The sequence below is a fragment of the Brienomyrus brachyistius genome, chromosome 11 (genome assembly GCF_023856365.1).
Source record: "Brienomyrus brachyistius isolate T26 chromosome 11, BBRACH_0.4, whole genome shotgun sequence".
Taxonomy (NCBI): domain Eukaryota; kingdom Metazoa; phylum Chordata; class Actinopteri; order Osteoglossiformes; family Mormyridae; genus Brienomyrus; species Brienomyrus brachyistius.
The window spans coordinates 11118367-11130399 of NC_064543.1; the positions used below are offsets into that span (position 1 = coordinate 11118367).

Below are 12033 nucleotides of genomic sequence, written 5' to 3' on the forward strand. Positions count from 1 at the left end.
TCTACGTTGGGCTATTGAGCAAGACCAGTGCTTGAAGTGGGCCCGTATTCACTGGTATGCAGTACTGGCACCTCTCAACATCTGCTAGTACTAAATAACAAGAAGAGTACCTGCACCTGGCACTGAATAACAAGGGGGGTACCTGCGCCTGTCACTGAATAACAAGGAGGGTACCTGCGCCTGACACTGAATAACAAGGGGGGTACCTGCGCCTGCCACTGAATAACAAGGAGGGTACCTGCGCCTGACACTGAATAACAAGGGGGGTACCTGCGCCTGACACTGAATAACAAGGGGGGTACCTGCGCCTGACACTGAATAACAAGGGGGGTACCTGCGCCTGACACTGAATAACAAGGGGGGTACCTGCGCCTGACACTGAATAACAAGGGGGGTACCTGCGCCTGACACTGAATAACAAGGGGGGTACCTGCGCCTGCCACTGAATAACAAGGAGGGTACCTGCGCCTGACACTGAATAACAAGGGGGGTACCTGCGCCTGCCACTGAATAACAAGGGGGGTACCTGCGCCTGACACTGAATAACAAGGGGGGTACCTGCGCCTGACACTGAATAACAAGGGGGGTACCTGCGCCTGCCACTGAATAACAAGGGGGGTACCTGCGCCTGACACTGAATAACAAGGGGGGTACCTGCACCTGATACTGAATAACAAGGGTAATACCTGCGCCTGGCACTGAATAACAAGGGGGGTACCTGCGCTTGGCAATGAATAACAAGGGGGGTACCTGCACCTGACACTGAATAACAAGGGGGATACCTGCACCTGGCACTGAATAACAAGGGGGGTACCTGCATTTCTTTTTCACCCACATCAAGCACTGAGCAAGGCCCTTAGCCAGGGACACCTGCTAAATGGCCTTACCCTGCACTCAGACCTCAAGCTTTGCTGAGTGTGTTTTTCTCAAAGGATAGCATGACTGGCTATTTGAAAAGCTTTCCAATGTACTTGCTCAAACGAAAATGAAAGATCATTTTGTAATATTTTACTGGTCACAGTGACTGTTTTGGAACATTTCAAGTTGGGGGGGGGGGGCAGACCGGGGCCAGATATTCTGTTAGGGGGGCCAGATGCATTTGACCATAATGTCCTCTAAGTATTTTACTAGATTGCCAAGAAGCAAAAGACAATTTTGAAACCGATAAATTATTTCTGCAATGCTTTCAATCACATTTTACAGTTTTTAGAAATATGCAACTCATTCTGATTTCTTTAGACTATCTTGTTTCCACAAACATTATTTTCCATTATTGTTTTCCGTCAACTTCGCTTTTCACCAGCTGAAGCGACTCGATAGTTAAAAGTCCATCAAGAAAGTGTGCTGACGATTGTTTCGCCTGTTCGCAGAGGACAAATTTTAGCCCAAACATAAGAATGCAATTAATATTTATAATAGTAATAAAAAACAATACATTTATTTCATATCAAGTGGCATACGTCTTAAGGGAGGGGGCCATGCATGTTGTCACGGGGGCATTGTCCCCTGCCTCCGCCCCCGCCTCTATAACCGACCCTGGCTGGTAAGTTTTTTTTCCAAATAAATTAACGCTAGAGGGCAGCAAAATTGAAAACCTGAAGTACTCATTATTTCCCACATTATTTCCCACAGTAGTAAAATCCATAATTTTTTTTCTTGGTGTTTTACTGAACATTCACCATCTTTGTCTCACATCAGCCTAAGTGAAATATATGTGCCTAGCGATTATCAGCTTTTAAAACGCATTCACAAACCACTGCGGGTGGGATACTACAAGTTCAGTTTAATTAAACCACACTGAGAATTTCGTAATATTACAACTAATCAGTGCTTCTTGTTTTCTTCCAGTTTGTATTAGGGTTTAATGCCATATATCACTCGGCTGTTATACTTTTTAGGAATAAAACAATTTTATGCATAACATTACTATTGTTATGGTGTCAGTGGGTATAGCCTGTCAACATGTAGCCTACCTGATATTGTTTTGGAATGACTATTATACGACAAAAAAGATAAATTTTATGAAACAACATTATCCTCTGCACTTAGGCTATTCAATTAAGAACTTAAAACGGACATTAAAACCCAAAATAAATTAGATACAGTGTTGCCGACGTTGGGATTCTTGGGAAGACACGCACACGTAATTCTATGAATTACTCGGCTCTGTGAAATTTTAACCTTAATGTATAATATTTCTTGAGAAGACGGATCACAATGACGCATGATGCATGGCATAAGAGTCATTACATAAAAGATGCTGATATGTCTACATTGCCTTTAGTAAGTGCATATACCACACTAACCACAGATACGTATGTGTGGGTATAAGCTTATAAAAAGCTTACAGGAACATGTTCATTGCGAGTAACCCGGCGCACAACCGCTACAACGCTTCTTTTGGACTGTCGATCCTTTGGGAAAGTCGAGCACCTTGTGATCCCAGGATCCAGGAAGAACCCCTGGACCCGCCTCCAAACGCTCACTGCGCCAGAGCCTCGCAAGAGCCGCTGTCAAATCAGCTTTTAGGTGCCAGACATTAGTGTCACCAAGGGTATTTACTACATTTCTTATGTCCGTATAGAACAACAACTTGGCAATATTCACTCATTTGTTTGTTTGTTGTTGTTTTGTTTTTGCATATTTTAAGGAGTCGGTAATCGTAATCAAGGTAAGACATTATATAACAACGCAACCTCGGGGATGCAAAACTGTATGAAGTGGATAAAAAACTATGTGCGTGCTATACTTTGCATTTCTTGCACGAGTGCAGTTTTGAGCACTGCACTCAAAATTCAATTAAGCGTCGCTTAAACGCCAGAACGCCATTTAACTGTAACTTTCATTCATCTCAGGAATCATTTCTCCAGCATACATGAAAGAAAGAGACGTCGGTTAAATTCTATAGACGGTGAGGTATCTGAAGCCGGACATCTGTGAAAAGGGGATATATCGTACGTCGGGAACTATGTCACCCTGGACATTCTGCAGAATTGGATGGACGGTGTTTTTTTACACTTTCTGCGGAATGGCGTCAGGGTCCGGAACGAAACAAAGGGCACTGCGACTGATGAGAGAATATCCACTTATTGACGGGTAAGTGCTTCTATACCGGTACACACTGAGAATGCCTGCACTGGGATGTGAACCGAAAGTGGAGCTGACTTTGATGCCAGTCAGCAAGAAGAGACGCCTTATGAACAGTATGTTGACGAATAATTAAGCCAGTGGTGGGGTGAAGAAAAACTGTTTTACTTGCAGTGGTAATTTTGATCTTTTTTTGATTTGACAGAAAGTTTATGTCGTATGTTTGGGTGGGAAAACTGTGTCCTTTTGATATATTTGTTTACATTACTTTTCCACAGACACAACGACCTTGCTCTGCAGCTAAGAATCCTTCATAATAACAGACTGAACCAAATCGACCTACACAATATTAGCAATGTTGCCACAGATATAAATCGTCTAAAAGAGGGACACATTGGAGCACAGGTAATTCATTGCAGAAAAAAATCTATATCCATTCTCGTTTATTGATTGTATAACCTAGTATTGCATTTTATAGCATTTTAAATATTGTAACATACTGAAAACAACAAATGTAGCATTAAAAGCACCTTAATTAGGCTTACGGTCAAAATGGGACCTGGAAGTAGTTGGTTTGGCTTGACAAATATAACTGCCTTTAGCATGAACACGTGACTCCTGCCTGTAAGCGAGCCTCGCCCGTTACTTACCGGTGCTTGTTAGGAAGGGAATCATTATGCATGGATGAATGGATGCAGCTGTTGTTATAACATCGTGTGGGAGAATTCTGTGATTTAGACTGATTCCACAGCTGGTACGAATGCAGTGCTTCGCTCTTCAAAAAGGGTTGAATTCTATCTGACAGATTCTTAAATTTAGTATAATAGATGAGTAAGTGGTTTGCAATAATGGTAATTAAATGAAGGCAAAAAAAGGCGAAGTGTGCCTGGAGTGTTATGTCGGTGACTTTTTCGATTTTAGCCTGTGGGTTTTGTTTTGTACGTAATCTTTGTGTGCGGCGTTGCCGTTTGTGTGGAAAATAATACCAAATGGGAACGCAGGGGTGGGGCTACCTTTTGGGGGCTGGGGGAATGTCTGACAGATTTGGGTAATTCAGGTCCAGAGAATAAAATTCCAGACCAAGATTTTGTTTCGACCAACCGGTTGAATACTATTGTAACTCTTTATGCTGAACTGGTTGGTCGAAAGAAAATCTTGTTTGGGACTTTTACCCAACTCTGATGACTGTGGTAAAGATTAAATTACATAATGTCTTCTTTTGTAAAATTCTGCTTGTTTAATTCTCTGGCCAAGGGGTAGCTCCCTCATATGTAAAGTCATTCCAGGGTGATTGGGTTGATTATGGATTTCATAGTTTGATTTTCACGCTTACAGTGTGGTGTCACCAGCATTGAATATGAGCCTTGAATTGATTCGTTATGGGTGCTTCTCCTTGGGTTGTTGGAAATTTTATGTTTAGCCAGTTTTGTTGGACCAACCCTTAAATAGGTACGTATGATAATTTTCCCTTTTGATGCATCTCTGACGCATATCTGAGATCCTCATTCTGTTTGTTTATGGCTCGCTGTATAAATAAATATCACTATAAACTTTGTTTGGGATCCTTGTCTTGAGTGCAATTGATTTTCTCACCTCTCTAAAATTTGCAGTGCTGTTATTTGCCTGTTAGGTGTATAAGTGGTGATACGAACATCAAGGCTACATGGACATTTTTTATGAGAATTTCCATCCAGTGAGTGTTTGCTTGGAATAGACTTCAAAGAATTGTGGGGAATTCAGTAAAGTTACTCGTATGTAACTTGGCGCTATTATATGTCAGCATGAAGCCATTATTTTTATTAGTAAATATTTCCAATGTGAGTTCACAGATTCCAGTTTCCGGAATGCACCTGGTTTCAAATAGAACACAACAACTCCAGGGAAAGGGTCAGATAAACGGTCAAAAAACAGAGTACCATGTTTTACCTTTGCTTGTCACTGGGACCGTACCCTGAAGGGTCTCCCAATTGTAGCCTGGCTGTAGTTAAATGTACTTTATAGTCTAAGTACAGAAATGGACATTCCCAAGGTACAAGCAACATTAATGTACCACCAAAGGCACAAAAATGTTCCTCATAGTCCATTTCTGTACCTTAAAATACACTTGAGGGTACAGCCCCTGTGACAAGCAAATTTACAAATTGGTACTCCTTTACTAATTGGTACTCCTTTACAAATTGGTACTCCTTTACTAATTGGTACTCCTTTACGAATTGGTACTCCTTTACAAATTGGTACTCCTTTTCTCACCGTGCGCAATGAGGAGATTTTCCTTGACTAGACAGTAGATTTTGTTCCTAAACTTGAATTTTGATCACGCAAGAAAGGCAAAATATTTTGCCATGAATATGCTGTTGAAATCTATTTTAACCTTAGCATGTGATTATGAAGCCCTTGGTCTGTTCATTCTGGAGCTCATGCAGCCTGCTCTTGGCAGATGTTTTCTGCCTATGTGATGTGCACTGCCCAGGAGAAGGATGCGGTCAGACTCACCATGGAGCAGATTGACGTGATCCAGCGCATGTGCAGCGATTATCCTGAGCTCGAGCAGGTCACCTCAGCCCAAGGTACCCTGCGTGTTTCTGTGCCTCCGCAGAATACTGCTGATCAATGGAATCAATCAAGTCTTCCTGTTGTTTATTTATATTTTAAAACCTGCCATATGTTCATGCAAAATAATATTGATTTTAATAAAATAGTTTTAACAGGAAAAATACATAAAACCAGTGTCAGAATTCAGGGCTGGAATTATCAACACAAAAGTGTTCTGAGGTCAGAAACAAAAATGATTGGTTGAGAGAGAATACCAATCTCATTGTAGAGGAGGTGGGTCCAAGCTTCTAGAGGAGGCAGGACCAACCAATCACATGTCTTGGTCCCACCTCCTCTAGTTGCTTATACCCATCTCCTCTACAAAATAACTGGTTATCTCTCTGGACCAATCATTTTTCATTCTGCCCTCAGAACATTTTTGTGCAAGTAAAACTCCCACAGGCAATAGGAAATATAATGTAATAAGAAGTCTGCAAGCTTTCTTGTAGTTTATCACCCTGATCAAGCTGACAAGAGTGCAGAAAGTATTGCATAAATATGCACCACCGAGATGACAGACCACTGTAATGTGAACTTATCTCATGGATGCATCCTTATTTCTGTCTGCGCGTTAGCAGGTTTTTCAAGATTATGTTATCCAGTTAAAACTGCTGTGGCGGGTGGGTGGGTTAACTGGCCTCTTGTTCTGTCAAGGTTTAAAGCGCTAGGCTGCAGTCAGTGGCATGATTGCCATATGCTCTCCGTGTGACTTCATTGTTCCAGGCCCTGCATTGTCCCTCAGTTCCTCATTGACACTCTGCAGGTCTGAGAAACTGCACAAAGATTGCCTGCTTGATAAGCATCGAAGGGGGGCACTCCATAGACAGCAGCCTGGCCACCCTGCGTATGTTCTACCGGCTGGGTGTGAGGTCCATGTCTCTGACGCACACGTGCAACACCCCCTGGTGAGGAAGCGCTGTCATTTTGCCCTCAGGCTGCGAAACACGCACACGCACACACACACACACACATACACACACACACACATGCACATGCAGGGTATACATATCCTAATGAGGCCCGCTTATTCACTTCTATGGGAAAAATGCTAATGCTAACTATGACAACCTTAACCCCCACCCTGCCCTAACTATAACCACAAGTAACCAAGCAAAGTACAAGAGTTTGTGCATTTTTACTTTTTTCATAGCAGTCGCCGATTTTTATAAAATAGAGTTTTCCCTTATGGGGACCAGGAAACCGGTCCTCATAAGGGAAAAAAGCAGATATTTATCACGTTATGGGAACATTGTGTCCCCATAAGGATAGGTATACCCACACACGCACACACATACACACACACACACATACACTGGCCTCCAGTCCAAAGTTGAGACGTTTGTGGTTATGTAGAGCGGATAGGAATTGGAGCTCTTACCAGTCACATTATGACTAACCATAAGTCACATTACAGTCACAGGTGTTGTGAAAAGTGAATATAATTTTTAGTGCATTGTGCAGGTGTTATACTTACAGTTGTTACTGTAACAGTTTGGGCTTGGTTCCTTGCTCCTGGCTCTTAAACAATGGGCCCCTCCTGGGGTTTGGACTCTCCTCTTTCTTTGTCTTCTGAAGGTGTCCACTGAACCAGAGTGTGACTATAAAGACTGGTTAAACCTCACATGTTGAGGAGGTTCGACTCTTTCCCAGTAAAGGAGTTGTGCTTTTTTGTTCGATTCAGGGCAGAGTCATCTTCGAGCATCTATGACTTTTATCCGAGAAAAAACAATAGCCTGACACCTTTTGGAAAGGTAAGACTCCTACTTACACTTGAATGACCGTAGAAATGTGTTGGTTAAATGATATTACGTTATGTTTCTGAGGGTTTTGATGCCAGCGCAGTGAAACGCATATATCATATATCCGCTGTTGCAGGAAGTGGTATCAGAGATGAATCGGCTGGGGATGATCGTCGACCTGTCCCACACCTCCTGGGATACGGCTGAGAATGTTCTGCAAGTCTCCAGAGCCCCCGTCATCTTCAGCCACTCGTCTGCCTTTGAAGTGTGTCAGCACCTGCGCAATGTTCCCAACTGGCTGCTGGGAATGCTGGTGAGACTGCCGTGAGTGCGAACGACAGGGTGCACCATTCATGTTGTCATCAGTGCTCGGCATCAGTTATGGAGCTTTCTAGGCAGGATATTCGACCAGCAAACTGTCTACTTTCTTATATTAGACTACATGTATCAATGTGAATAGCAGACCTAATAGTCTTTTAGTCATAATCATTTGACACAGTCCAAGTCTAAGTAAAGAGTTTTATGCCGCTTTCATGTATTTAGACATGGGGTAGGGGGCTTCTAACCACCTGTCCATTGCACCTTGTTCTAGAAAAAAAACCGTGGGATTATTATGGTCAACATGCACAGTGGGTTTGTGGCCTGTGGTGAGAAGGGAAATATCTCCATCGTGGCTGGTGAGAAAGATTCTTTTAATTTAGAATTAAATTCACATTTGCCCTCTTAGACAGATGAATGCAATTACAAGAGAGAAGTAATATTCTGAGTAATAAACTTTTTTTTCCTTATAGACCATTTTGATCACATCAAAAAAGTGGTAGGAGCTGAATCGATAGGGATCGGGGGGGATTACGATGGTGCTTCCATGTAAGAATATAGTGTAACATTGTTTAGTATATTAACAAATATTACGTATATTGTGAAATATTTGTTTATTTTTTGAGTTGAGTTTCATTTGTATCATGATGTATCGATGTTGACAAATATTTCTTCTGGAAGATTCCCTAATGGGTTGGAAGATGTCTCCAAGTATCCTGCCTTGATCCAGGAGCTTCTGCAGAGAAACTGGACCGAGGCTGAGGTAGCTGGGGTCCTGAGACTAAACTTCCTGAGGGTCTTTGAAGAGGTGGAGGGAGTAAGTAGTGTACGGCACGAAGAGAACAGGCCACAGACACAAATTTCGTTGTAAGCTGGCAAACCTGTGAAAATCCTGCGCTGTTGGATATTTTTTGCTGATATTTCTATATCGTAACTTTCAAATCAATATTCACTGCAAAACTATCATAGTCTTGGTAACACATTCATGGTAAATTTCATCAGCACTAATTTAATTCATATAGGCTTTGCCTTTCTAACAAACAGCAGCAAACATCCATCCATCTTCCTACCCTGACAGGGTCACAAGGGACCTGTAACCTTTTACAGGTAGCTTTTTGGCTCCCTCCAATCTGCCTACCGGAGCAAAAATGTGGACTGTCTGGCATGGAGAAAAAACATGGACCGACTGGGGTTCCCCGAGGTCCGGTTTGGGAAACACCGGTGTAGAACATAGAGGTTCTAAGTGGTCCAAGCCCCAACCACCAGTTAGCCAAACTGCATGAAGAGAGAGCATTGAAACACCACGCACAGAGGTGTGAGGCAACAGTGCTACAGGGCAAACGTGAATACTGGTGATGGATGGAATTTCCAGAAATAAAACATCGTTTACCCTAAACTGTTTTTTTTTTTAAACCAAAACAGATTCCATCTGCTAGTAAGAAGTGTTCTCGGAAAAAGATTATTATAGTGATACATAATTAATGATAATTGACTCTACACTTATAATCAATTATGCATCACTATAATAATCTTTTTCCTAGAACTCTTCTTACTAGCAGATGGAAATGATAATTGACTCTACACACCCAGGTGGGCCCACCACCCACAAGGCGAATGTCATGGGTTCGGTGCAGTGTGGATTGGGTGGCAGCCAATGGACACCCAAACTGGCTTTCGGGACATGGAATGTCTATTCCTGGGAAAGTCTATTCCGGGGTACTGGAGAGGAGGGTGAGATCGATAGTAGAATCTTGGATTCAGGAGTAGCAATGCGGTTTTCGTCCTGACCGTGTAACACTGGACCAGTTTTATACCCTAGTGAGGGTACAGGAGGGGGGCTGGGAGTTTGCCCACCCAGTCTACATTTGTTTTGTGGTCTTGGAAAAGGCTTACGACCGGGTTCCCCGAGGTGCCCTGTGGGGGTGCTTCGGGAGTATGGGGTTCGGGGCCCACTACTGCGGGTGATTCGGTCTCTATATGAGCAGAAGCTTGGTCCGCATTGCTGGTAATAAATCGGATGTGTTCCCAGTGCGGATTGGGCTCTGCCAGGGCTGCCCTTTGTCATCGGTCCTTTTTATAATATTTATGGATTTCTAGGGATCAGCCAGGGTTTGAGGGTGTCCAGTTTGGTGGCCTTAGGATTGCATCGCTGCTTTATGCAGATGATGTCATCCTGTTGCCTTCATCTTCTGGGGACCTCCAGCGAGCTCTGGGGCGGTTCGTAGTCGAGTGAGAAGAGTTGGTAGAGGTGGCTGGGGAAAGGCTGGTCTAGGTATCTCTCCCGTAGTTGCTACCCCCGCAAACTCAGACCCCGGACAAGCGGATGGATGGATGGATGGATGGATGACTCTACACCGTATCTCTACATTGTTTTGTCCAATGTCCAATTACGTTCTTACTCCCAACTTTGCATTTACAGGTACGAGACTCATTGAAAGGGACGAGACCGAATGAAGCTGAGATCCCTTTGTCAGAAGCAAACAACCCCTGTCGCCTGATTTTGAGACGACCCAAACTAAGCCAGGTTACTAACCGGGCTTTTTCTCCAAGTGCCAGTTTGAATATACTTTTTTTTATCTTAGTGATGGTATTTCATGAGACCAGTCAGGTTCTTATGTGCTGTGGACTGTGAACCAAAGCTATGGAGAGCAAAGCAGACAATCAAGGTATCCATTTCTCTGCATATCTATGTTAATTCTTTTTAAATTATATAACCAGTGACCTGTATGGCAGAGGTCGCAGTATGTCGCATGAAATGCTTCAGTTTTCTGTGGAGGCATCGCGTAGCGAGAATCATGTTGACGCTGTCCACAGCATAAGTGGGATAAGTGTAGTACTAGATAAACATCTACATTTTGAAGCAGCGATGACCTCAGACATTTTGAAAATGTTTGATCCTCTGCCGAATGGTTTTTGAAGACGTGTATGTCACTTTAATGGTTCGATAATAAGTAACTCAGTATTTATCTATTTATATAGTCAGGGCTGTTATTTTTATAATCCCACACGCGGAGCATTTTGATTTTCACACATTGCAAGTAATGAATTTTGGTAACAATTTAGCTTAAAGGCTGCTCCTAAACTTTTAAAACTGTTACCAATCATTCGATAATTTATTAATAGAAGATTCACTCACAAACAAATTAAAAACTGCATTGTGTCCATCTGAAACCACTCATGGTACAAAACAAGCTTCTAAATCACTTGCAAATATAAAACAGGGGATAACAAGACATACTCAAAATGAGTTATTACTGAACATTTACAAGGTCTTTACTAAACACTGTGCAGGATAGGAGTAGGATATCTTTGTAAGACATTCTAAAATTTGATTGTAGGTGGATCTTTTCATTTAATAATATACAGATGCTCCTTTAATTATGAACTTTCAACTTATGAGCTTTCAGACATACGAACGAAGAGGACTGTAAGTCCAAATTATGTTCCTTGGGCTCCTGTTTCCTGTCCGCAGCATCACATTTTTTTTATACGCGGCAATTCCACCCAGTACGACTTCTGTCCGCTACTCCCACCGCGCAGCAGCGTAGCGTACGTACTCCCAGCACCCTAGTTCTTAGTACTTGCCTATACCCTTAAAATGATCTTGAATAGCGACTTACGAACATTTCAAGTTACGAACGGCCATTCGGAACGTATCTCACTCGTAAGTAGAGGAGCATCTGTATTATTGAATAATTAGTAACAGTTTGATAATAGTTAAGGAGCAGACTTGAAACTAAAGTGTTACCAGTAAAATTTTTATATTTTAAATATATATTTTCTTATATATACTTTTAAAATTAATGTATATATACTTTTTCCATTTACACTGTTGGATATTAATATTTTATTGCAAAAATTATGCTTGGTTCATTCTAGTACCAAAATGGATGGAGCTTCACTGTACGGAATGTTTAAATAAATATGTTGCATATTTATGTAACATGCACTATAGTAGAATTCTTTCTTTTATTATCTTAAAGTCATGACATCAGGATTTAGAGAGATTCTTCGATTGATGACAGTAACATCTGTATAGAGCAATAGACACTGTAGCACTTTCATCTTGTTATTCTGTTTGTGCTGTAACTTGTCATGCCTGTCTGCTCTGCAAACATTCACGGTCACATAAGCCATGTCACACTTCCTGAGTCACAGAAGAAGCTTGTAGTTAGATGTTTGGCTCTTTGAACACTTGTTCCTTCACAAATTACAGGCTGGCTAAATGCAGCATCACTCTGTGCCTACAGGCATATATGCAAGTCAAAAAAAGTCACCTCCTGTTTTGTATTTTGTT

The 12033-nt window shown here is 42.0% G+C and overlaps 1 protein-coding gene across 1 annotated transcript; it reads left to right on the plus strand.

Annotated features, from left to right (window-relative positions):
* Positions 1–2407: 2407 nt before the first annotated feature.
* On the plus strand, positions 2408–11690 carry dpep2 (dipeptidase 2). Its single transcript, XM_049031056.1, has 11 exons — positions 2408–2671; positions 2856–3096; positions 3366–3492; positions 5525–5654; positions 6443–6584; positions 7361–7430; positions 7555–7731; positions 8011–8095; positions 8210–8285; positions 8418–8553; positions 10156–11690. Exons 2-11 carry the CDS (start codon positions 2969–2971, stop codon positions 10366–10368), a joined length of 1284 nt encoding a protein of 427 aa, XP_048887013.1. The 5' UTR covers positions 2408–2671; positions 2856–2968; the 3' UTR covers positions 10369–11690.
* Positions 11691–12033: the final 343 nt, after the last annotated feature.